The sequence below is a fragment of the Dama dama genome, chromosome 7 (assembly GCF_033118175.1).
Source record: "Dama dama isolate Ldn47 chromosome 7, ASM3311817v1, whole genome shotgun sequence".
Classification (NCBI taxonomy): domain Eukaryota; kingdom Metazoa; phylum Chordata; class Mammalia; order Artiodactyla; family Cervidae; genus Dama; species Dama dama.
This window is the reverse complement of record NC_083687.1, coordinates 34,539,848-34,566,965: the sequence shown is the minus strand read 5'-3', so window position 1 is coordinate 34,566,965 and position 27,118 is coordinate 34,539,848. Positions and strand designations below refer to the sequence as shown.

At 45.3% G+C, this 27,118-nt stretch overlaps 1 protein-coding gene across 5 annotated transcripts in view; it reads right to left on the bottom strand.

Moving 5' to 3' along the window:
* RIPOR2 (RHO family interacting cell polarization regulator 2) overlaps positions 1-27,118 on the bottom strand; it is a 206,568-nt gene that overhangs the window by 15,999 nt on the left and 163,451 nt on the right. For 3 of the 5 annotated variants that reach the window (XM_061147489.1, XM_061147488.1, XM_061147490.1), the window contains exons 6-14: positions 26,607-26,660; positions 22,625-22,774; positions 18,217-18,280; positions 12,819-12,862; positions 11,469-11,594; positions 11,007-11,155; positions 9,056-9,185; positions 4,385-5,068; positions 911-1,095 (exon numbers count right to left, since the gene is read on the bottom strand). In XM_061147489.1, the coding sequence (XP_061003472.1) occupies positions 911-1,095; positions 4,385-5,068; positions 9,056-9,185; positions 11,007-11,155; positions 11,469-11,594; positions 12,819-12,862; positions 18,217-18,280; positions 22,625-22,774; positions 26,607-26,660 (1,586 nt within the window). Of the gene's footprint in view, positions 1-910; positions 1,096-1,175; positions 2,227-4,384; positions 5,069-9,055; positions 9,186-11,006; positions 11,156-11,468; positions 11,595-12,818; positions 12,863-18,216; positions 18,281-22,624; positions 22,775-26,606; positions 26,661-27,118 lie in introns of those variants that run through there. The other 2 variants (XM_061147492.1, XM_061147491.1) reach the window with 2 other exon arrangements.

Genomic DNA, 27,118 nt, shown 5'->3' with positions numbered 1-27,118 from the left:
GTGAAGGTTGAACAGTCATAGCTTGTTGTAATTTGAAAATCTGTGCATATAACATGTCAAAAGAAAAGATGGAAGGAAATCCACCCTTTCCTTTGGGAAAGTGTGCATTTTTTTTTTCCAGCAAATTAATGCAGCTATGTCCACTGTGCTTACAGAATGGACCCCCGGCTCTAGCTCTGAGCATGTGGTTTGCTACAACAAAGCCCAGTGAAGAAAGTGATAGGATTTCATCTTTATCCTCCCTTCCCACTGCCCTGATTCATCCCCATCCTAGAGAAGGCCACATTCTCCACCCAGAGGCCTGCAGATCCACTGGCAGATATCAGTTATTAGTCATCCCTTCCTACATTCTAAGGAAAATATGTGCCATGGGTTTTAAGCCTGGCTTTCAAACAGGCACTGATGACCTTAATGAACTGCAAAGACCCAATAGCCAAAAGGAATAGAGAGATAAGGGGTTGGAAAAGCGAAGTCTAACAAAATGAAGAAATTAGGAATAAGATGCAAATCAAGGAGAACCAGGTCAAGACTGATCATCCAGTAAGAGTTCTCCAGAAACATAGTATGTGGAGTTAATTTGAAATTCATTACACTGGGGCCAAGCTGTAGACACTGAAACCTACAAGATGGATATGTACACATCCATACTTATACATAAGTGTACACATACTTGTACAAAAATTTGCCTTTCATTTATAAAAAGGAAAATTTCATTTTTCTTAAACAACACCAAAAAAGGTGAACTATATTTAAAAATTGTACAGGACAGTGAAAAGGAGCTGTAAACCAATTCAGGTAGAGAGTTTTATCTTCCTGAAGATGTGTATTAAGTCCTATCTGGTAGAAATAAAGAACTGCTATACCAGGAATGACAGTAGAAATAGAAGCAGATGCTGACTTCAAGACTTACCTATTTTTCTCAGTCTCAGTGTCTGAAAATACTGAGTCAGCACCTCCTCCAACATTACAAACCTCATCACCATCCTCCTCCTCCTCGTCAAAATCAGAGGTGTTCAGGAAATCAAAGCTTTCTAAAGCACTTTCAACAGTAAGACTTAAACTGGAAGACCTGCTTCGGCTTACTGCTGGCTTGCACTGCAAAGGCAGAAGGTACCAAGGAGAATATCAACATATTCAGAAGGAGAAACACAACAAAGACACCCAATGGGAGATGCGACACTTTCTTTTTTTTTTCAAGCTTTTATTTTTATTTTTTTGTTGGCATTAAAAGAATTCATTTAAAAATCTTCTTATAAAAAAGTACAACCGTGGATAAAGTGACACAGTATCTGGGATTTGTTCTGAAACAATCTGGGGGGAAGGAAGCAGGAAGAGGAAGACAGGTTTGGCCATGAGTTGAGCATTGTGGAAGTGTGCTGATGGCCATATTGGGATCCATTATTTGATTCTTTCTATTCCTGTTTGAAATATTTATAGTAAAAAGTTTTAAAAAATACTACAATCAGAAAGTCTTGGGAAACAGAATGGCTATTCTCTCTCTTCACAGGGCTCAACCCCAAATAAAGTTCAACTGGCAGACAAATCTAAAGGGTCAGGGTCAATGCCAACTGCTAACCAATCTCTTAACTCCAAGTGGCAACGTGGTCTGTGCCCTGAGACAGGGCGAGCTAACTACGGCACCTGTCCTAAAGGATTCACAAAACAAATCCCAGAAACAGAAAACTACTCAGATTCACTAATGCACACTCTCTAAGTAAATTTAAATACTAATTTTACATTCACAGCATGTAATTTTCCTTTGAGCATCGAGGAGAAAATAAATGGCATGAGCACAACAAGGAGTAGCTGTGCTTCCTTTACAACTTAGTCTTTGAAGGAACAACGTCCATCTCTTCCCTGACTGGGCCCTGGAATTATGTGAGCAAATCCATGCTATGGCCTGGTGAATTCTGTATTTCTGGACATTAAACAGAAACATTACAAACAGGGTCATGCCCGTTGCTTTGGGCACAGAGATGGGGAGCGGTTCTTCCAAATAGTGAAAAGGATGTTGGGAGGCATTGAACGGGACAAATCCTGCAAGTAAAAGGAGCTAAATGTCCTCCATCCAGTTAGGTGGCACTCCCTGCTGACTTCGTTACACAGGGTCGGAAGGGCCTGGCAGGAGTCTGAGTCTTTTAAATCAGAGTTGTTTCATTCGCCCTCAGTGATCTCCGTCCAAGAGGCAGCACCATTTAGTTTCTGATCCTCAAGGTGTTTAGCATCCTAGGAATGTGAAGGAGGAAAAAAAGAGAATGCTTTGCCAGCAGATGCTTTAATCCTGGCTGGAGACAAAGCTACTTGCCCCAGACCTTGACTCTAATGTCATTTTCCATCTCAGAGAGAAAGGAGGAGCCATTCCCAACTCAATGCTCTTCTAGGGTCTTCTTTCCTAAGCTAGACTGCAGAATCTGATCGTGCACAGTATGGATGTGCTTAAACACGATCAAAAGAAAGAAAGGGGGCAGTTAAGAAATTTAGGACAGTTTTGGAACAAGAGCAGATTGAAACAAAAATCTTGAAAGAAACCGACAGCCACCAGGTTTTTAGAAGACTAATGGATGACTTGCTCAGTGCTTCCTGGTGGACTGAGCACCCTAGATGCCTGGAAATGGGGGCTGCCATCACCACTAGCTTTCTTTGAGGCATTTATTTTAGGTGGATTGTGTCTTGGCTCTTCACATTTAACACTTTTCTGCCCACTAAGCAAAGCTGGTCAACTGTGCAGATAAGCACTTGTTGAAGGGATCAAAGACATTTTCACTGGGATACTAGACAAGCAGCCTCCATCCATGAGCCCTGAGCTGATGCTCTGGAGTTATGTTTGATGGCAAACAGATTCAGAGTGCCCTTCCCTGCTGCTAAGAGGCTATACCTACAGCAGAATCAACCTGTCATAAGCAATAGAGGACGTGGAGAGTCACAGCCTGAATTCTCCTCCGCCCTGGGCAGACATGCCCTCCAGAACCAGGTCAGCATGACCGCAACTGTCAGAATAGCCTTGGGAAGGTAGTTCCAGATGCCACAGGGACGGCCACATTTTCAAACCGTCGTATCAAGGGATGCAACAGCCTTCTGTGGGCTGACTCTCCGCTTGCCCCTGGCACTGTGTTTTCAAGCTAATCTTATAGAACAGGTCCCCAAAGAATTGCTCTTTCAAGAGAAAGGATCCAAGTTCTCTTCTTTATGGCACTAGACATCAGAGTGGCAAAGCAAAGAATACAAGAAGTGGTAGTGGGTTTTAGGACAGAAGCTCCAGTTCTGTCTTCTTGTGCCATGTTTCTAAAAAATTAATCTGTATTAAATTTTATCTACCAAGTGGAGGCAGATATATTCTGGGGTAGCAATAATGACCTTATTATGAGGCTCTCCTGACCAAGAGGAAATCACCTTTCTGAATCCTCTCTTCCCACGTCTATCCTGAGTGGTCTAATTGGGAACAGGAGAGAGGAAGATATCTCTAGCGGAGTCAGGGTCCTCTGGCTTCTAGATTATTTGGGGTGACTACTCTGGGATTCTATTTCACTGATTTGGGCCAATGGCTGAGGAGGGAATCCTCTAGGAGGTAGTGCCCTGGGCGGGGAGAGATGCCTTGGTCCTCACATCCTGGCTGCCCAACTCTGTCTTCAACCAGGGAAGGGCCTTCCTGCTTCCTGGAAACTCCAAGAGGGACCCTCTCCAGTAACATCTCAATGAGATATGATGCTCAAAAGGCCACCATTCGTTTCACATTTGGGATCTGAATGATGAACTCTGGGGCTGAGGGAGTCTAGATATTCTCTAGAGCTGTTAATTTAACTCTCAGTCATTCTCCTAAAGTTGATCCGTTGTCAGGAAAATAAAAATTAATATATGCTACTAGTATTAAATGGCAACCCACTCCAGTATTCTTGCCTGGGAAATCCCATGGACAGAAGAGCCTGAGGAGTTACAGTCCATGGGGTTGCAAAAACTGTCAAATATGACTTAGCACCTAAACAGCAACTTGTATTAAAAAATAAATGCCATTTGGTGGTGGTTTAGGGGCTCCCCTGGTAGTTCAGTCGGTAAAGAATCCGCCTGCAATGCAGGAGACCTGGGTTCAATCCCTGGGTCGGGAAGATCCCCTGAAGAAGGAAATGGCAACCCACTCTAGTATTCTTGCTTGGAGAATCCCATTGACAGAGGAGCCTGGTGGGCTACAGTCCTTGGGGTCACAAAGAGTCAGACATGACTCAGCAACTAAACTACAACTAGTATTAAAAAATCAATGTCATTTACATATTGATTATCTATTGATCCTGTGATAGGGAAGGATTAAAAAAAAGATAGGCTATTTTAAATAGACTGTTGGTTTAAGAGACTGTCTCCGAAACTAATCCAATTTCCCTGAAAAGGTACTTACTTTTAGAATATCATCCAGGTGCATGACTTCTTGGTTCAGCTCCTGAAACTCTTTATACTGCTCTTTGTGTGGTTCTAACGCAAGGAAAAGCCCGTTAAAGGCGTCCTCTAGGCTTCCATCCAGGAAAGACCTACAGCCTTCCGACTCTGCACTGACCGAACCCTCAGAGAGCAGCCTCTCTGTGGCCACTGGCACCTCTGCCGAGGTGAGCCTCTTGACCAGCTGCTTCGTGATGTTTCCTTCAAAAGTGTCCAGCTCCACGGGCTTGAGTTCAGAGGCCTCTTGCAGAAGGGCCTCTTGCAGAAGGGCCTCTGCGACTCCCTTCTGCAGGAACAGGCGCTCCGGCCCGGCACCCGTGGCTGCTCGGCAGCCCTCGGGCTTCCCCGGCCCCTGGGTCTCTCCCTCGGGGTGGGGCCGGGGCTCTGAGCCTTCTCTCGAGGAGCTGCTGCAAGAGGCCGAGCTGGAGTCCTCCAAGCCCTCGTTCTGGGAGGACTGACTGCCTGGGGGCAGCTCTGCGGAGGTGATGGTGATTTCTGGATTTGCTGCGCAGGCACCAGGGAGAGAGTCGGCTGGGCCGGGGGCGAGGGTGCAGTCCCCGTTGGGCAGGTCGCTGAAGCTGAGGGACAGTGGCATTTTCTCCTCCGCTGCCTTCCCGTTTTCAAAGATGTCATCAGGTAGATTTGACTGTAGATAAAAGGCAAATCATTATGATTTTGGAAGCAAGGGATGCCTTTGACCTTGGTTCATTTCCAGACAAAATGTAAGACAATTAAAATAAGAAACAGATCTTTCATGATATTAACATTGTATTTGTTGATTGTGTGTGTGTGTGTGTGTGTGTGTGTCTGCAAGCATGGCAAAACAAAACAAGCCTTTAAAAACTCTATTTCCATTGTTGAACCTACGTAAAAGTTCACTGTACTGGTCTCAGGTTTGACATTTTTAAAACAAAAAAGTTGGAGGCAGGGCAACAGTGCTTGTTTCGTAAATCTCAGGATCTCACAATATCTGGCAGCCATAGTTAAGAACACCACCGGTTCTTTTTTTTTTGGCAACGATCTTAAAGGGCTTTCCAGCATTCATGCTATTTCATTCAAAAGATGTGATGCTTTGTTCTGCTTCAGTTCTCATAAATTATTTTTTAAAAATCTCTACCCACAAATCCCAAGCCCTGGAAAATGTTTTTTTTTTTTTGAAAATGTTTTATTAATTCAGTAACTATGCCACAAATAATTCAAGGCCAGTAATATGTTTGCAGAGCTTCTATAAAAAGAGCAGAAAAAGACTGATGAACTAAATAACTGTGTTCCAGGGCTGCAAACCCCAGAGCTCCCAGGGTGTCTGGGAGCCCCAGGTGCTCTGCCGGACAGCCCCAGCTCTGTGATCCATGAAGCAGAACTCAGAAGACAGAGGTCAAAATACCCAGGTAACCAAGATAATTCATTTATGCAGGCATCAACAATCTCTAAGTCATCTTTCCTGACACTGTGGTCTGCATAGTGTTGAAGTGCCAAACACTGTTCAGTGGGAAAAGTTTTCTAGTTATTTGAGATTGACTCCTTCAAAATGAATACTTTCTCTTGGATTCCAGGTTTGATTGTTTCAGTAAATGTAAGTACCTAGTTTAATTTCATATAAAACAATGAGGGACTTTCCTGGTGGTGCAGTGGTTAGGACTTTGTGCTTCCACAGCAAGAGGCACAGGTTCGATCCCCAGTCCAGGAACTAAGAGCCACGTGCCACGTGGCATCGCCAAAAAATAAAAAAATTTAAAAACAACAACAATTGATCACGACAGTGCTGGGAATACACCCAGGAAACAAAAATGTTCCAGCAAGTGAAGTGGGGAGCAGACAGAAAGCAGCTCCCCGTTCTCCTCCAGCAGAGTCCCTGGTCCCAACACCTGCAGTTTCAACCCAAACTCAACCTCAGGATGTGTCACTGGGACCCTCAGGTGACCTCTGCAGGCTCACTTTCTTTGTGTCTAAAACGGAGAAGGTTTTCCTGGATTACTGATCACTGAAAAGTGCTCCCCAGAGTCCAGGCGGCAGGGCAGGGTGGAGGGGGGTGGAGGGAGCCGCAGGGACTGTTGGGGGGACTTCAGTTTCCTTCCTCCTCTATCTGTACCCCCCTCTCTTCCCCTGCAAACAGGCTTTATGCCTCTAAGGAGCGATGCAAGAGGAAGCTTCTGGGGAGAGATGGTGGAAGGCTGAGTCCTGCTCCCGGCACTTCCTCCCTGGGGTCCCCTGGGCATCTCACTGAACCCCTGGTCCTCTGAGCTGTCCGGCCCAGCCTCAACTCGCCTGCAGAACACACATTCCCAGCGGCTCTGAGGAAGGCGGAGGCCCTGGCTAAGTAAGGGGGCGGGGGCGGGGGCCTGGCTGATCTCGATTCTTATTTAAATTCCAAACTCCACTTCAGCCCTTTCTCTGCAGCCTCACATTCCCAAGCCCATATTTGCTTGGACTTTGGGCGGCAAAGGTCGAGTTAGACCGAGCTGCCTGCTGAAGAGGCCCGTCTGCCAAGGGGCTGAGCCTACAAACAGGCACCCGAGGGCAGGCGTGTTGTAACTGACCCGTGAGGCGGGCGCTGGCTGCGGCCTGGGAGACAGACAACCTGGAACTCAGCCCTAGAAGACAAAGAAAGGAAGGAGGGGGAGGAAGTGTGTTCTAGAAGGAACGACACTCTGTGGGAGATCCTGAAAGGGAGGGTGCATGGGGAAGCGGGGCGCTGGGCAGAGAATGAAGCCTGGAGAGATGAGAGGTGGGCCTGGAGAACTGGGGCCGGAAGGGAGCTGGCTGCTCTGAGGAGTCTGTTCATCAAGTTCAAAAGGCTTTATGAACATATAGTTCAAAAGGCCATAGGAAGCCATCACATTTTTTTTCTGATCTTGCTCTTGTTTAAATGATGTGACTGAAATCGCTGCCAACTCCCTCCCCACCCCTCTGACTTGCACTGTATCAGCATGAATATACACTTGGCATTGGTAGTTACTCTGTCAGCTGATGCCTGCTTTATCTTTCCCATATCGTCTTCCCACCTCCCTTGGAAATTTTATTGGAGTTTAGCCTCATCCATTTTACCTGTTTTTTTTTTTTTTAACTCAATGAATAAGAGGTTATTATTATTATTATTAACCAGAAGACTTTTAACCCTTTCTTCTCTGGACATTCAAAGATTACTTTATATGTCTGTAAAGGGCAGAACATTCCATGTATGTATGTCCATATGTGTATGTGTATTCTCCTGCTACATAAAGGGCAACACATATCATGTAGGTAACTTATTACATCTTCGACTGAAAATTAGAGTCTCTTTTACTATGACAGTATAAGACGCACTAAGGCTAAGAACCTCTTTCAATAAAAAGAGCTCTAGGAAAATTGGTTTAAATCTTTCTGAATTCCTCAAATACCAGTTTTTGAAGGCTACAACTGTAAAGATTGATATTAGTGATACATTCGCTTAACTTGCAAATGAGAACCTTCTTTGACTTCATGTGTAACTGTGTTTTTTTAAATGACAATCTTGTTACCATGGATATCTTTGCCACAGTGGAGAAAAGTCACAGCACAAAAGCAGAGATCATGGGAAGGGAAGGACAAACAGCCTCTCTCACAAAGGTGCATGCAAGCCCAAATTTCCCACCCTGGGGACAGGAGACCTGTAACTGTTAGCCAGTGAGCATGAGAGCGAAGATAAAACAAGAGGCATGCCAAAGCATACATGCCACCAGCCCCCAAAGGAAAGCACGTCACACCCGGGCGGGCGACCCACACTCACATAAAACTCTAGCACGGCCTTGGGTCTCAGCCTGAGGGAGGGCAGGTCACTGAAAGAGCGGCTGCGGTGCAGCTTGGCAAAGAAAGAGTCCTGCAAGGCACTCAAGACAGACAGCCTTGGCTTGTCTGGTGAAGGATGCAACCATCTCTTCAGAAGTCAAAGCAAGATGGGGAGTTAGTGGAAAGCAGCAGGTTACTACGTTTCTGTCAGCTCTTAAGCAAGCGTTTCTGATTAAAACAAGGGGCCCTTATTTACATCTACTTCTTTAAAAGGCTGATCTCAGAGAAGGGATGGAAAAGTTGACATGCGTTGATCAAAGTAACAGGTAAGTGGGGGGGAGCAGAGCAGGGACAGAGTGGGTTGACCATCTGGGCGCCGGTGGTCACGGGCATCTAGGCATGTGCTTTCCTTAGTCACCACTGGGTTAGGGTGAACTTGAAGATGACATCACAGTCGGCCCTCCCTTCTGTATTTGAGGGTTATGCATCCATGGAAAAGAAATTCCCGAAAGGTCCAAAAAAGGAAAACTTCAATTTGCCAATTTGCTGGCAACTATTTACACAGTATTTACACTGTATTTACAACTATTTATGTGTCATTTGCATTACATTAAGCATCATAGGTAATCTAGAGATGATCTAGCTTACAAAGGAGGATGTGAAGGTTATGTGCAAACACTCTGCCATTTCATATAAAGGACTGATTGGAGCATCCTCGGATTTTGCTATCAAAGGGGAATTCCCAGAATGAACCCCCGAGGAGACAGAGGGATGATTGCATTAGGAATTACAGAGACTCCCTAACACTGTACATTAAGCATTTCCGAGGCTGGATGCAAGCACTGCCTCGGGTTCATCATCTCTCCTCCAGAAAGCACACAGAACTTACGAAGAAGGAGTGATCTTTGAAGGTGGGCGTTTCTGGGGTACCCTGGCTGTACATGGACATTCTTCTCTGGAGGGCGGCCACCTTGTTCCCAGCGCCCGAGGATGGGGTCATGTCCTCCACGTCAAACGGACTGCAAAACAACAGGACCCCATGAATGCGTGCTTGTGAAAACCACCCGTCGTCACCGGACCGCAGGCCAAGAAAGCACCTCGTTATACTAACAGAAACTCAAGCCAGTGGGAATTGGGCTTGTCATTGCTGTTCAGTCATTAAGTGATGTCTGACTCTGTGACCCCTTGGACTGTAGCCGGCGAGGATCCTCTGTCCAGGCAAGAATACTAGAGTAGGCTGCCATTCCCTTCTCCAGGAATTTTCCCAACCCAGGGATAGAACCTGTGTCTCCTGTGATGGCAGGCAGATTCTTCACCACTGAGCCACTGGGGAAGCTGAAGGGCTGGGCTGGTTTTAGCCAAATCAGCCTGTCATCAAACCAACCATGATTTTTAAAAAGTGGAGCAGAAAAAGAAGCCTAGACTCACCCAAGGGACCACAGATTATCATCACAGCTTTAAGCACAATTTATGTGCACACCTGGATACCAGTTACATCTGCTTCTTCATTCATATTAAAGACATAAACGTAAAACAATCTGCCTGTGATGCAGGAGCCACAGGAGACGTGGGTTTGATCTCTGGGTCAGGAAGATCCCCTGGAGGAGGGCATGTCAACCCACTCCAGTATTCTTGCCTGGAGAATACCAGGGATAGAGGAACCTGGGGGGTGACAGTCCATAGAGTCGCAAAGAGTTGGTCACGAATGAAGTGACTTAACACAAGATGTTGAAGAAGTCTGTAAAAATTCCTGGAGCTTTGTAAGCACAGACGCTTTAATGACACAGGAGAGTAATAGATTATTGTTTGGTTCTGAAGAAAACACTCCTGTTCATTTTAGTTCACCCAGAGCCTGCTGCGTGATTGAAAGGGCAACAGTCTGTTCACAATGATGCCATTTGTCATCCCTCCATGGGCTCATCCAGCGGGAGCTTGCATTTGAGATGTCAGTCATTACAAATTATGAGGAGAGACGGGCTGGGCAAATCGTGTGGACACTGTTCCGGTGACAAGGCTACACGTCTTTGCTGCTTCCATGCCTAACCCTCTGTATCGTAAAGAGGCCCGGATGTTAATATTGGACAGGCCCTCATTACTTGGTAACAGGGACGTAAGATCAACTGTTGTGAGCAACCAGTGTTTCATAACTTATTAAGACCTTTCTCATGGGATGACTTCAGAAAACCACATTTTATTTGGAGGATAATTGCTTTACAATGTTGTGTTGGTTTCGGCCATACAACAACGTGTATCAGCCATAAGTATACATATGGTCCCTCACTCTTGAACCTCTCTGCCACCCCCCACCCCTCTTAGCAGAAAACTACTTTTAAGTTCCTTATTTTGACAAAAGATTTCTCTTGCCCTTTGGAAATATTCTGTTTCAGCATTTAGAGTGTGGAGAGACTAAGGATATCCAAAGCTTTCCAAAGCAGTGTATGATGTCTGAGATAAAGACGGTTAAGCAATTAAGACACCACAGCAAGCATCAGGATCTTTCTGCAGACAAACTGTCTCATACTGGACCGTATCTTTCCTTCACATCAGTTGACTTGAGAAATACATTTCTTTATATACGTTCAAGGGTTGAGAAGGAGGGATGGAGGCAGAATAAAATGTTTAAATATATAAAGTCAAAGAGGAGAGTAGTGATATGATATTAACATGTGTGAACACCTAGCAATCCTGTTATAGAGATTCCTGGGCCCTGGGGTGGGGCCTGAGAGTCAGCGTTCATGCCAAGCTCCTTGGTGATTCTGATGGTCCACACGCCACCCCGGGAACAGCGTGAGCCTGTGACCTGTATTTTTATCGCGATGATATAAAAAAGGGCAACTTACTACCACGTGATTTCCAGGTTGAGTTTGATGGTGCCAAGGTCATTGATGTCCACAGCCACCACCTGAGGTCGGGCTGCAAACAGCTCTTTGGTCTCACAGGTCACGCTGCCGACCAGGAGGTGAGTCGCCAGCCCTTTGAGTTCTGTGACCTGGTTAGAGAGGGAAGGGAGAAAGGCCTTACAGGACAGAGCTGGATGAAGGCATCCCCTCTCCTTTGTTTCTCTGGGCCGGGGCAGGCATTTCAGAATCATATCTGAAGCTGGAGGTGGGCGTTTCCCAAGCCCGTCTCACATTTACATTGCCCGCTCTGACATGATGGTGGGTCTGGTGATGTGCCTGTAGCACAGACAGTGGTCTGGGGGTGGATGGGCAGCAGGCAGAGGTCTCGGGGACAGGTCTCCAGGACAGACCATTCAGCTGTGGCAGCAGCAAAGACAACACACAACAGTGCTGATACCGTACCTTGATGGAAATGAACCCGACTATCAGCGGCAGGAACACCATTTCTTCTCCATCCCAGCTCTGTTTGCCGTTTACCTCTATCCTGCCTTTCAGTTTCCACCTCTGTCGGCCATACTTCATGAAAATCTGGGGCGAAGACACCAAAGGGTCCTCAGGTTCCACTGCCCTCACCCGCCTCCCCTCCAAACACCAGGATCGACAAGGCAGGTAAAAACCGCGGCCACTCTTCCCCTTCTCCAGTATCCTCACGCCACATCCTGACTGTGGCTTCTTCCAAAGTCTCGGGGTGGGGGTGGGTGGAGCAGAGGACCAGTGGGGAAAGACTTTCAAAAGGGAGTGAGTTCTGCTTCTCTAGGACCGGGTGCGAAGGGCTTCCTTTAAAAAAAGGTTATTGTATCAAGCCCTTGAGCTCACTCAGGTCAACCAGCTCTTTCTCTCCTTAGTTCTGCTTCAGCAGAACAATCACTGGATTGATTCTGCATACTCCCCAGCCCCTTCAGAGAGACAAGGAACCAACAGCTAAAATCTATTCAGTGGCCAGAGGCAAGAAATAAAACAACCTCCTTCTGGGAAAGGGAGATGGAGCTGGACAAGGATTTTGAAACCTGACACACTCTGGGGAGAGGGTGTGCAGACTCCTCTTGGTCAGACAGCTTTACTGGTTAGAGGAAAATACACCTCCCCCAACCTCCCACCGAGATGAACAATTAGAGAAGGTTCTGGAGGTGACGATTAGATGAAATAATTACGGAGGTTCCCTCTTGAAGAGGAAAAAGATAAAAAGCTTTTTTTACTTTATGGAGTATACTTTTTTAAAGAAAGATCTAGATTTCATTATTCTTCAGTACTGATACTTACAAGAAGTCATAATCCTGGACTGGATCTTGGGTCAGGAAAAAAGCTGTTATTGAGTACAATATTGGGACACAGAATAATATGACTGTAGATCACATATCTAATGACACGAGCTAAGGGATCAATGCTAAGTTTGCTCATGTCAAGAACTGGACAACGTTTATATGAAAGAATGTCTTCCTGTATTCAGGAAAACAATTTAGGGGGTGAAGGGTCATGATATCTGTGCATTAATCTACAATGGCTTGGCAAAATAACAACAGTAATATTAATAATAATAAAGCAAACATGGCATAATGTTAAAAATTAGTGTCTAAATGACCCATATATGAGAGGTCTTATACTAATCTCTAAACTGTCTTATGGGCCCAAATTTCTTTTTCAAAATACAAAAAAAAAAAAAACCCCACAAACAAAAAGACAATTGAAGAAGCAAAATAATGACAACTGACTCTTGTCTCTCAAGTCCAACACCCAGATTTACACCATACTTACTTCATATTGATCTCCAGGACAGAGGCGAGCAAAGCCAGCCAGACCTGTAAGCAAGCAGTTGGGGTCAGAGACACAGTCGATTTCCCCTCTTCACAAACCCTCACTGGCACATTTATAAAACTCAAGGTGTCAGGCCTTTGTGAAAACTCATTAATATCTTCTGGGGACCATCTGTGGGCACAGCTACTGCTGGGAATTTCATCTATCACAGCAAGAGAGGACATTCCTTGCTGGGATGATGGGAGAGGTGCTTGCCGGGCAGAGAAGGCTGTTTCTTCTATGAAGAGCCCCATTAAGTCATGAGACTGTGAGCCAGATGAATCTGCTTTCCACCAGTTCCGTGGGCGACGCCGGGGTTAAGACAGAGAAGGTCCATGGAGGCTTCACAAAGCACCTGCTGTTACCACTCTCTGTCAGAAGATGGCAGCAACTCATCAGCGCCTCACACCTCTCTAGCCACAAAATCACTCCATTGAGGACCAGTTTCTACTAAGTAGAACATTAACAAGCCTCTTAAAAAGATTTACTGAAATAAGAGCAGAATTAAAGAAGCCAGTTTTCACTAATAGTTTTCTGGAGGATTAGTCTTTTATTTTTAGTACTTCTGAACCAAAGCACAATCAACTTGTTTTTATAAATCTAAATTGGCTGGATATGCCAATTCCAATAAAATCCTAAGCACTCTCTAAAAACCTCTACAGACTATTCAGAATTCATCTACTGCCTGTTTACCTACCTGGGCAATTACAGTGGCAGCCTGGTTAAAAAACAAAACAAAACAAACCTAAAAAACTGATCTGATATCCTTGCTGGATAAAGGAGAGTAAAAGTGAAAATCCTTTGAATTTTTTTTTTTCTCCCTTTCAAAATCACCAGAAATTTTGTATTGGAAGAACTTATCCAAATGGGAGAAAGCTACTTGGTACAGATGTTTTTGAGCTTCTCAGCTCATGTTATTAAAGCAAAAATATTTTTGGAATTGCTTGTATTTGCATTACACTGATACTGTGATTATCACCATAACGTGGCAATGTGGCAGCAGGTACGTAAAAACAGGTCTGGGGCTATACTATGCTTCTTCAAGTCCTATCTGCTCATGTAAGCCTTTACGGCACTGACGGCATAACTGAAACAACTGCATTTACTGCCTAGTGAGTATCCTTTCAACCTGGCCAGTTTTCTTTCAGACTCTGGTCTGAGGCCTGCTTGGACTTTCAGCTGGGGGAAGCTTCATGTTCATGTTCCTCAGCGGTTTGGGGATGACTGCGGCACTGTCTACAGAGCTTTCATGATGACCACTCCAAAACCCACCGCAGGGGTCAGCACCAGGGACGGACATGGGAGGTGGGGGGCTGAGGGGCCTTTTATCTCCACGGTGTGTCTTCCTGCCTCTTGTGGATGCTTTACTGTAAACGCGACTGGCTGATGAAACAGCTCTCCCACGACCTCCCTCGGAAGTCCCAGATACTACAGAGAGCAGCCGCCCACCCTGCTCTTCCTTTGTTCAAGGGCCATTCTGCCAGGAGAATGCATCCCTTTTTTCCTAGTTCTGTGAGGATCTTCTTTTCCAAAGATAAAAAGGATCACACGTGTTGGCTGGCAGCAGGTACACAGAGAAAAGGCCGGTTGGAAATTCATGACAATTTTAACAAAATTTAGCACTGCGGGGAGCCATTCTGAAGCTAAGGAAGTCACACTTTCTACTCCAAGGAAAACAGCCAAACAGCTGAATAGCTGGGAGCTCCCATTACAGGCCTGATGGATTTATGCTGAGACATAAATAATGCAGATTTACTGGTTCCCTTGTAGATGTCCCCTCTCCTGGGCTGGACCTGCCCTGAAAGCTGCAAGGGCCAGGACAGACTTTGGGACATAGACACTGCCTGGAACTTAATTTGAAGTAGGTAATAACTGGGAGAAGAAGTTGTTTTCGGTAACGGACCAGATCTTTTCATGTGCACATTGGTGGATGGCTCTGCACCCTCGCTCTTTAGCCTGGCATCGGAGCCTCTTTAAAAGCTGGCACCAAGGAGCCCACAACTCTCCTCCCAAGGTCCTCCCCGGCTTGCTCAGTCGCTCAGCCGGGTCCAACTCTGTGTGACCCTATGGACTGTTGCCCGCCAGGCTCCTCTGTCTAGAGGATTCTCCAGGCAAGAATACTGAAGTGGGTTGCCATACCCTCCTCCAGGGGAATCTTCCTGACTCAGGAATCAAACCCAAGTCTCTTGTGCCTCCTGCGTTGGAAGGCAGGTTCTTTACCACTAGTGCCTCCTGGGAAGCCCAAGGTCCTCTCATTCTAACACAAAAGTTATGTCTGAGAAGCCTTTCTCGTCCCTGCTTCTGGCCCCCTTCTCACCCCTCCCCCCAGGCTTCTATGCAATTGGCCACATTATTGGTTAGGCAGGTTGGTTATTCCACTGAATTAGGCTGGACTGGCTCATGCATCCATTTTCTCCAGGAGACTGTGTGGAAGTCACGCCAGGGACCGTTTACCAGGATGCAGCTGGCCAATAGCAGGGGCCCAGCGAGCACTTGATCAATTGCTTTCACCACCATCACCTACCCGCCCCCACCAAAAGCCCCACAGAATGATTTTGTTGTTGTGTGTTGGGGTGGGGTGAAAAGGGAAGTGGGGAAGGGTGTGGCAGGAAGACGCTGAGTTACCAGGTCTGAGAATATTATGAAAGATCCTCAGTTTATGTCACTATGTATTTGGGAGCGGTAATTTTTTCTTACCAGAATGAATAACAGATAAAGTAGCCAACTGCAAAGATGCAAGATTTCTTGGCAGCGTGAGTGGCTGGCTTCCTTTGATCAAGAGAAAGGAAGATTTTCATGGGGATATTGCCCTTGAAAGGCTTCATAGAAACAGTTCAAGTTTTCATGTTAGATTAGGAAAGCGGAAGTGAGCTTGCAGGTTTGAGTGATCCCTGAACCCAGATAGAAGCCAGGGAAGCCCATTGGGTAGGAGGAGAGAACAAAGTCAAGGGTAGTGATGGAAGAGCAGAAGCCAGCAGAAAGTTCAGTCCATCCATCATGATAACTCATCATAACGTAGATTTGTTCCTCAGCTGGGCAGCCAGTCCCCCAGTGGATGGCAGGGTCCCCACAGCGTCCTCACTGACCACCAGGCCTGAGGTCCAGATCTGGTGGGCGGGGTTCCCCTTTCTCCCACACCTCTCCCGGGATGCCTGTGTGCTGGGTGGAGGATGACCATCCCATGTAGAAGAGAGCATTCTTTGAGTAATTGTTTATCATATCTGCTCAACTTTGTTCGAACTTCCCACCTCAGGAACTTCCCTGATGGTCCAGTGGTTAAGACTTTGCGCTTCTACTGCAGGGAGCATGAGTTTGACCCCTGGTTGGGGAACTAAGATCCCACATGCCATGCACTGCAGCCAAAAAAATAATAAAGTACTGTGTGACTTTGGGGACAAGTCACTTAACCCTGCTCCCCATGGCAGAAATGGGGAAATTACCGTCCCACCCCAAACTGGTGCATTTGATAACAGTGTCAGAAACAGGGGATGTATGGTACTGCGTGTGCTAACAGTGAGAAGATGGGTGTGACGGGAATTTCTCTCAGCTGTGAGACCCCGGACTATGCTAGCCTGCGTGGCTGGTGCCTCGAGAGTTGGGGGAAGGAGAGGGAAGCGTTCTCTGTGAAACGCTGACCCAGGACAGTGGTTTTCAAGAAGCAGGCTGTTGACAGAATCATCCTGAGGGTGAAAAATACACACACTCCAGGGCCCCGCCCTGACATGCTGAGAGTGGGGCAGGGCCCGAGTGGTTTTAGAACCACTGACTCAGGTGAGGACTCAAAATGGAGAGGATGGACCGAAAATCCGGAAAAGCACAGGTGCCGCACCTCAGCAGTGAAGCAAGTGTTGAGACTTCACACTGAATAACAGACTGACTGGCAGTGGGATTTGCTGGGGAGAAGAACAAAGCTGCGTGGGCAGCTGGGGGTCAAGGTCGTGTGGACCGGCAGGTATACTCATACAGAGAAGCTCTCCAGGCGTTGACCTTGACAGAAAAATCTCTCTCCTGAGACAGGTGACTCATTGGAAAATGAAGCTCTCCTGGTGAATGCCTTTTTTACAAAGTGCCCCTTTCCTACTCCCTTGGTGGCAAAAAGTAGGCAAGAGGGTGATTAAATCCCCATTAGCGACCCAGGGGTGCAGCTGCTAAGACACCTCAGCAAAGGGGAGGCACACGGCAGCCATTTTCCCCGCGGTGAGTGGGCGAACGGCCCAGACGCAGAAGGAAGAAGGCCCTGCTGTGATGGCTGCTCGTCTGAGAGCCCTGCCGCCGCTGGGCTCTAAGCCTGACACCTGGGGGATGCTCTGTCTTCTAACACCAGAGCTTCTTTTTGTTTTGAAGATGCTAGCGGTGCAAACTGGCACTGCTTCTAGGGTAGAACTTTCTGGAGTCAGTACCAGAAAGGCGGTGGTTAAACGCACAGTCCTCTGGGAGCGTTAACACTAAAAAGCATTTAAAAATAAAGAACTTGGTAGGTCGTTTACAGGAAAGTAGAGCATAAAGGCACGAACTTAATGACACCAAGAAGCCAAAAGACGAGTCTAGAACGTGGTGGGATATTCTGTACAACAGTGTCTTCAACATAGTAAGTCAATGGTAAGAAAACAAAGCAAAACAGAGTGGGGTCTGTTTTAGATAAAAAGGAAACTAAAAAGAGATACTTGATGACCAATGATAATGTGTGAACCTACTGTGGATCCTGATTTGAACAAACCAACTATACAACCCATTTTTAAGATGACTGGGCCATTTGCCAATGGAATGGATTCATAACAAAGGCATGCTCATTTTATTAGAAGTGATAATACTTGGCATGTGGTGATGTAAGAAGCCCTATTATTTTTTCCCCTGATAGCACCATGCAGCTTGTGGGACCTTAGTTCCCTGAGCAGGGATTGAACCTGGGCCCTCAGCACTGAGAGCACAGAGTCCCAACCAGTGGACCACCAGAGAGGTCCCAAGATGTCCCTGTTCTTTAAGAGAGGCATATTGCAGTCTACAGGGGGAGACTCCCACATATGAGTTTTATTTCATCAAAGGAAAAACAAAGACAAGGAAGCAGATGAAGCAAAGGCGGCAAAACCTTGCCAATTATTAAATCGAGGTGATGGGTCTATGAGGGCTCCTTGTAATATTCTCTCCATGTCTGTGTATGTTTGAGATCTTGTTATAGTAAATATTGAAGTGGGTAGGCAAGGCTCAGGATGAGAAGGTTCTGGAGCATCAATAAATTAAGTGGGGAGGGCTGAGAGAGGGAGGCCTAGTATCTCTGCAAGGACAATAGGGTGTGTGATGTGGCACTTTGGAGGAGCTCTGCAGAGCTGACGCCTGCCTCTCTAAACAGGGGGGAGGATACCTTTCATCTTGATGGAGAACTCCCCCAGCTGCTTCTCCAGCTCCGCTTCAATGGCGCACATGTTCTAGAAAGAGCACAGGGGACCAGCGTTAGAACTAAGCTTCTCTCAAAGCACACCATGTTCTCATAGCGGAGCACAACCGCTGCTCAAACGGAGGCGTTTACTGTTTGCGATGAGTTACACAACCCTGCCCATGGAGCAATCTTGACAAAATGTTCTACCTAAGCCTAAATGAGCCTTCTAGTGTACGGGAAATTTAGAGCACAGGAGACCAAGTTAACTTACAAACAGTCAGATAGATCCGGAATGTGGGAGGTTCTAAAACAACTGGCCTGGATTCTATAAAAAGGCAGTAGTACTGTGGGATATAAATTCTAGTTAAAAGAGATTAAAGAGACATAATAACCAAGTGTAATGTGTTAACTCTGATTCCATCCTGATTTGAAAGTAAATAAAGAGTTATGAAAGACATTATTGGACCAAATAAGATAAATTTGAAAATGTACAGGATGTTAGATCATTCTATAGAATGACTGGTAATTAATATTCTTAGTTGTGATAATGGTGTGTTGTTATGCAAAGAATACATGTGTTACGTAGGTTCTCATTAAAGGATCCATGCTAAAATATTTATGGGGTGAAGTGTCACATTATTTACCACTTACTATCGAATGACTTAGTAAAAAGGGAAAAAAACGGAGCATATGCAAGAGAAGGAAAGCAAATATGGCAAAACATTAGCAACTGGTAAGTCTAAATAAAGTGATATGACGGTCAACATACTGGTCTTTAGTTTTCTGTAGGTTTGAAAATTTTCTTTACAATAATTTGGAGTCAAAAGAGCTGAGAAGTTCAACTGTACTCCAAGCGAGTGAGGCAGGGTTTCTGCTGCCGTGCCAGGAGGACCCCAAAATGATTCTTGGGTTTGACAAGCGTCCTCTCCTCGTCTAATGTGGAGGGAACTGGGGAGGCAAAGGAGCGACACCATCTCCGCCTGTGGTTAGATATCTAACCACCCAGCCTACTTCCTCAGTGTCTGAGGACCTAAGCAACAGAGCAGCCCCAGTCAGAAATCAAGAGGAAAAGCGCCGTGGCCGGGGGCTGCCTCCACGGAGGCCCTCCTGCAGTGTCCAGTTTAAGCTCTGGATGGTGGCTCAGCTGGTAAAGAATCCACCTGCAATGCAGGAGACCCCGGTTCGATTCCTCGGTCAGGAAGATCCCCTGGAGAAGGGATAGGCTACCCACTCTAGTATTCTTGGGCTTCTCTAGTGGCTCAGATGGTAAAGAATCTGCTTGCAATGCAGGAGACCTGGGTTTGACCCCTGGGTTGGGAAGATCCCTGGGAGAACAGCATGGCAACTCACTCCAGTATTCTTGCCTGGAGAACCCAATGGACAGAGGAGCCTGGTGGGCTACAGTCCATGGGGTCCCAAAGACTCGGACACGACAGAACGCCTAAGCACAGCACACAGCTGACCTCTGCTGTTCTGAGCAGAAGGCCCTGTGCCAGCCTCCTGCGCGTGCGCCCCTGCCCCCCTACCCCACACAGACACCCAGGGGCAGCATCTGCAGGCTCCTCCCCCATCACATTTTGGGGGCTTGGGCCTGTGGCCTGGGCAGATCGGTGAGTATGGACAAGGGCTGCTTCCATATGCTATCCTTTAAAAAATTTTTTTATTTTGTATTGGGGTACAGCCGATTAACAATGTTGTGAGTTTCAGGTGGCCAGGGAAGGGATTCAGCCATACATACATGTGTATTCATTCTCCCCTAAACTCCCCTCCCAGCCTGGCCGAGGGGTTGCTTCCATTTGGATTTTTTGTTTCCAGAGGGCTTCAGGATTGACTTGCAAGCTAGGGGTTCTGACTCTTAAACGCCAGTACCTCAAATAGCTCAGCGAAGCTGGGGCAAACTTCCTGAGGTTGAACTCTGTGCAGCTGGAAAGTTGTAAAAACAAAGTCTCAGTTTTGTAAACCAATTTTCTTCCTCTGAGCACTGGGTGTCTCTGGGAAGGAATGCATTACTGTTTCTAGAAATATATCAACGATGTTATCGTACACATCAGGACTGTGACCAGAGTCTTTAGGAAACTTGGTGGGGGCAGGGGACAGCTAGTTCAACAGTTGAGGACACCCACAGTCAGAATTGTCTTCTGTCTCCCCCAGGCAGCCCTGGATGAACACTGCTGCCATTGCAAAAGGCTCCCAGAACCATCGATTCCTAAACCCTCTTTGTGATAAAATCCCTGTTTTTTGTGGTTATGTGAAGACACAAATCCACTTGATGTCAAGTGAGGGAGGAAGCTACTGATGTCCTGGCCTTCCTTCTCCTCTTGCTGAAATTACACTACACAACACCTTGAGTTTGTGAGCAAATATGATGTTGTGTCTTGGCATCTGACCAGGGGTGGTTCTTTCTTTCTTTTTTTTTCCTTAAAGCTTTTTGTTTTATATTGGAGTATAACCAATAAACAATAATGGTGATAGTTTCAGGTAGACAGCAAAGGGATTCAGCCATACACATACAAGTGTCCATTCTCCCCCAAACTCCCTTCCCATCCAGGCTGTCACCTAACATTGAGCAGGATTCCATGGGTGGGTGTTTCTGAAACACCCTGCAAAAGTTTTAGGACAGGCACAGGCTGCTGCTCTGTCTTTGGCGTGTGTCCTGAGAATGGCCGCTGTCACTGGCAACTGCTCTTTTGATTTCAGAGATGTGTGGAAACGAGGTCTCCTGAACTAGGTCTGCTCCTAAGCCAGAGATTCTTAGCCTGTGCTCTATCAACTTGGATGGGGAAAAAGAAAAAGTCATGTTGCTATCTCCACTAACCTCTAACTGAAATCTAGTATGTCTCTATATCATGAATGAAGAAAACAAGCCACAGCCGTACGACTGGGACCCGTGACTGCGACCTAGTAAAAGTCCATGTTATGTCACATCAGTTGTTGCAGGCACCTTGAGAAATCATTTCAATACTTGGAAATTTCAATAGTTCTTGGAGCCACGGCTAAATCTTATAGTTTGATGTATTCATAAAGCAGCAGTCTTGTACTATACCACACATTTGGTTTTAAAAATATTTTGATCACTGTGCTAATACTGAATTAACTATATTTCAATATAATTTGTTTCCTTTGAATTTCTATGGGTTTTATTTCATACATTCAAAAAGCATTCTCCCGAAAGGGGAACTTAGGTGAAGAAGCCCTGCTTTAGGCCATGAAAAAAGACAAAGCTGGTTCAGACAAGAGGCGGGGCTGGAGGGTTACACAGGAAATGATCCTGTGGCAAGTCATCTAAGATGTCCCTCCCATCCCAGGGCTGAGATGGATGCTCAGACCTGGGAACTGTCCAGTAGACCCTCATCAGGCCGATGACTTCATTCATGACACTGGATCTCTGAACAAAGACACATGGGACAGTGAGAAGGTTTTAATAATTCAGTCATTTCATCTCAGACACTGCTATCAGGTGACCCCTGGGGGAGCAAAGACCTCTCTGTGTCATATGTTTGGGCCCCAGAGACAGTCAGAAAGCAGGAAAGCGTGCTTCTGTTCATGACACTTTTTCTTGCCTCATTTAAGATAGAATGGAAATTTCTTACAATAAAATAAGCATAGGCAGGAGGTTAGGGGGGCCATCTTAACCACAAGGTCTGTTCAATTTGCAGGGACAAAGCTAGAATGGATTGTACATCACAGAATCTGGAAGTGCATTTCAGTGAGCAGAACCAGCCCATTTGTGGCTCATTCATTTGCTGACATTTTTAACATGACTTTGTAGTCTACTTGTACATAGACTGCACACAAAAAGAAGTAGAACACTTGTCCTATGAACGGCTTCACAGCATTTAAAACCCTGTGGATTTGCACTTCTGTGAACAAGCCTATTACAACTACACTAGGAGGGGCATGCCTGACAGGTGATGCTCACAGACCAAGAAAGTCACGTGCTGTGGAGTTTACAGAAGGTGCTGAATCAAAATACCATGAACGATACCACCCAAGAGCCATTTTAAAAAATTGCACCGATGGCCTCAAGAAAATGCAAGACAGGCAAACAGCAAAACTTCTCCCTCTAAAGAGTAGAACGAGCTTGCAGGACGCCTGGTCCTTGGGGTGCTTGTGTGCTAAGTCCCTTCAGTCGTGTCCGACTCTTTGCGACCCCGTGGACTGTAGCCCGCCAGGCTCCTCTGTCCGTGGGATTCTCTGGCCCACTGGAGTGGGTTGCCATGCCCTCCTCCAGGGGATCTTCCCAACCCAGGGATGGAACCTGTGTCTCTTACATCTCCTGCATTGGCAGGCAGGTTCTTCACCACTAGCACCACCTGGGAAACCCAATGGTTCTTGATAATTCAATTCAGGTCAGGCCAGGTGGAGTTCAGCAGCTGAGTAGGCTGGCACATACCTCTGTGTACTCTTTGTAGCTCCGGTTGATCTCTGACAGGCTCTCGCGGGCAGCTTTGCTGGCAGGGGATGTTGCAAAGGCTTGCTTCATTTTACTGGCACCATCTTGGAGGCGTCTTTGGATACAATAAGCTTCATAGAGTTCATCTACCTGCCAGAATCAAAACAAAACAAGAACATGATCAATATTTATCACACTTGAAGGAAGGGATACTGACCATTGCTAAGAGTTCAAGATGCTTTATGTTTCTGAACTCAAAAGGAGACTCTTGTAGATAGATGTGCCATCCTTTCTAGACAGACCCATCATTTCTGTTTTAGCCACTAAGATCCATTTTCTATTTCAAACCGATTTTACTCTGAGCTTTCTTTTCAAATGGCATGAAAGGAAAATGAACTTAACATTGGTGGACTGAGTGAGATAAGGTTTAGATAATGAAGACAGGACTCTTACACAAGGAACAAACACTGGAAGAGTGTGTACAGTATCACACTGATGTGAAGACTTTGCATATACTGGGCTATTATCACTTTATTTTAAGAGAGAGTGTGACCAGTTGATATTCACGCATCCAGATTTAGAATTCTTTTTAAAAAGAACTTGAGACTGTTTATTGAAAATGGTTTTTGTAAAGATGTGGCTCATCAAAAGACAGAAAACAATGGTAAGTTATTCTCAAAATTAGAGTGAAGCATGATTGTCAAAACTTATCAAACTGAACATAACAACTGTGACATTTTTGGCATGTAAATTACATCACAATTAAAAACATAAATGCGAGGAATGGAAATGAACATTTCTCTGTAACACCTCTATGCCTAGGCTTTTAAATAATAATATACTCTTTGCAAGTGGTTATTGATCATACTTATTAGATAAGCCTGACAGTCACTTAGTACTTCTCAGGTAGTGATTCTCAATCAATCCAGGGTGATTGTGATATTCAAGGGACATCTGGCAACATTTGGAGACATTTTCCAATGTCACAACTGGGAGGTGCTGCTCGCATCTAATGGGTAGAGGCCAGGGATGCTGCTAAACATTACAGAGGACAGCCCCCTACAACAAAGAATTATCCCCAAATGTCAACAGTACCTACGCAGAGAAAACCTAAAGTTATTCCTGATATTTATCTCTACAGTCTCTTGGAATATTTTCAATTATCAATATACCAATCTCAGTTAACTATAGGCATTTTCAGGCAGATTAAAAAGCATGATATCACTAGATGTTCTATTTTCTGGGAGATAGTTATCGACCCAGGACTACTTGAATTTTTCATTTCAGTACAAATTTTGTTCTCTCTAAAAGGAGGCTATAAGCTGTGGATTCAGAAGAAGGTGGAGATGAATATGATGGATTTCAGGGTTTACGATTCCCCTTTTGTCCTGAAGGCAAACTTTTGGCTGATCACTAAAAAGCATTATTACTACTACCTGTTAATGGTATAATTTCCATAGTTGCTCTCTATCTACAGATGTCAGTGATGCTTAGCTGAGTACATGAATGTTAAAGAGACTGAAGATGATTCTCTTGAGTAAAGGATTCTTTGTTGCTATTCGACAATTCACTCTACTTTTCTGAAAGGAATAGTCAAAACTCTGGAAGGAACAACAGTCTTTCATCTTTGGGGTTGGTGGATTTGTCCCTGAATAAGAGGGAGGTATAGGACCCAAGGGATGGTGGCATATCTGCTGATAAGATCCTTTGGCTGGTGACTGGCATTGAGGGTGGTTTCCATACATTCAAACTAAGACTCACTTGGTAAGCTTGTTAAAATGTTGATGCTCAGGCCTCACTTTGAGATGCTGATTTAGTAGGTTAGGGATGGGCAAGGAGTTTGAAAATTTAAATAAACAGTGCAGACTGTCTGATGTGGCTGGTCCCCTGGAGACTCAGAAACACAGGAGCCGATACCTCTTCTAATGCAGGCCTGGCTGCCTGACCTGTGTGGCCTCCTGGGGGACTGGCCCTTCAACATCTTTTCCAAAGTCACTGAGACTATAATCCTCTCAATAATGAAACTGCTCACTGGACCACTGGTATAGCCCTAATGATTAGTATACGACTTTGCATTTAAAGAACAGTTTATTCTTGTTTTCATTTATTTTTTAAATACCTTATTTTTATTTATTTTTAATTTTTATTTTATATAGGAGTATCACTGATTAACAATGTTAGTTTCAGGTATACAGCAAAGTGATTCATTATACACGTTTATTTTCATTTAAATATTAGTCCATCCTAGCCAAATGGAGTTAACCTTTCACATAAAGGATAACTAAGCAGGGGTTTAGTTATCTTTGGGGTTGGTGGATTTAGCTGGTTGCACTCGCCCAAGCAGAAACTGGCCCAGCTGTAGGTAAGAATTTGTCTTACCTATAAGTTAGCAGTGTGTGTGTGTGTGTGTGTGTGTGTGAGAGTCGCTCAGTCATGTCTGACTCTTTGTGACCCCACAGACTGTAGCCCGCCAGGCTCCTCTGACCGTGGGATTCTCCAGGCAAGAATACTGGAGTGGATTGCCTTAACCTTCTCCAGAGGATCTTCCCAACCCAGGGATCAAACCCTGGTCTCCTGTATTGCAGGCAGATTCTTTACCATTTGAGCTACAGGGAAGTCCTATAAGTTAGAATTGGCTCTCATCAAATAAATGGAGTCAATAAAATGTAACTTGTAAGGATTTGTTAGGAATCCATGCATAAGATGCCACAGATAGGGGGTTACTAACCTTTAATAACCACTAAGATTGTTATATCTTACAATGATGGATATAAGATGGATAGATACACTTTTTCCTAATACTAATTCTGTTTTCTTGCTATTTTCCCAACTAAGCAGAGTAGTTTCAAGGCTCGCCTGCCACATCAATATCTTCTAATGGATGTCATTGTCTTACTTATTGAGTTGAACAATAGGAGCAATTTCAGTTACCAAGGTAATAAATACCTTTCAAAGTAAGGATGTACAAGGGCACTATCATATGTTTACAAACATATAAATCATCATAGAATTCTAAACTGGAAAGGATTCTTAGGATCATCTAGATTGACTACGTGCCAACTCCAGGCTCACTACACAGAGTGGGAAGTCAAGGTTCACCTAGATGATACAGCCCAGTGAGTATGTCGCAGAGAATGGAAGTAAAACTTCTGACTCCTAGTAGGGAGAATAGCTAAAACCTCCAGTCTCCACACTTGGAAGATGAGAGGGTGCCTCTGATGGGCGCAGATGAGAACAGGAATTGCTGCTAGTGTTGATTCAGCTGCCCTCCAAACGAAATTGTTTCTAGGTTATGCCAATATTGCCGACAGTGTCCAGAGTGACGGGGATAATCCCACTCCATGCTAGGGTGGTGGGACCATCAGTCAACTATTTGTAGGGTTCAGAGCTGGATATCAGGGACCCTGACAAACTGGAGAACACAGAGGGAAACAGTGAGGATGAAAAGGAACTTGGAAACCAAGCCATGTGAAGAAGAGTGGAAGAAACTTAAGTGAGCATGAGAAAGATTGAGGGAGCTATACTGCAGCTGTGGTTAAGTATTTTAAAGGCCTTGATAAAGAAGATTATGGGGGTTCCTTCTTTATCAAGGAAGGATACGGAACTTTGTTGTATGTGGGACCCAAGTGTAAAGTTAAGCAAGTGTGAAGATCTTTGCAGGGTCAGTCTGGTGCAATCTTATCTCTGACCAGACCACACTGAGGCTGGATTCTACACTAGTCACTGGGCACATGCACAGGAAGCACTTACTAAGTATATGTTGAGCTGAAGCAGAGTAAAAAATGTGCTAGATCATCAGGCTCTCCATTCTTATTTTTTTCCTCCAGCTTTACTGCCTGTTGGAGGATTCAACTGCTAATTAGGCTTTGAATCAATTGGATAAGAAGTTCTCCATGGACTAGACGCTACGTTCAGGCCAAAGGTATACTGATTAGTGACCGAGAACTGAAAAACAGGCAAAGACAAGAGGAACGTCAATTACCTTACTGATGTGAAACTCCAGGCGTCTCATGTATCTTTCGATCGTTTTAATTTGCTGGAATTAAAAGAAGAAGTTTGAAAAAGTACAGACATTTACAGTTTCACTGATTAGACATGTGTAGCTATTTATTAAAGATTTTTATTTTACAACTTTCTGTATTTATTTTTGGCTGTGCTGGGTCTTCGCTGCTGCCTGGACTTTCCCCTAGTTGCAGGAAGTGGGGGCTGTTCTCTAGTTGTGGTGCACGGGCTTCTCATCGCGGTGGCTTCTCGTTGCAGTGCATGGGCTCTAGGATACGCAGGCTTCAGTAGCCGCAGTTCCCAGGCTTTGCAGCACAAGCTCAACATCTGTGGTGCACAGACTTAGTTGCTCCACCGCATGTGGGATCTTTCTGGACCAGGGATCCCAGGGATGGAACTTGTGCCCCTGCATTGGCAGGTGGATCCTTTACCACTGAGCCACCAGGGAAGCCCTGTGTGGCTATCTTTATTATCTCATACTCAAAAATGCCA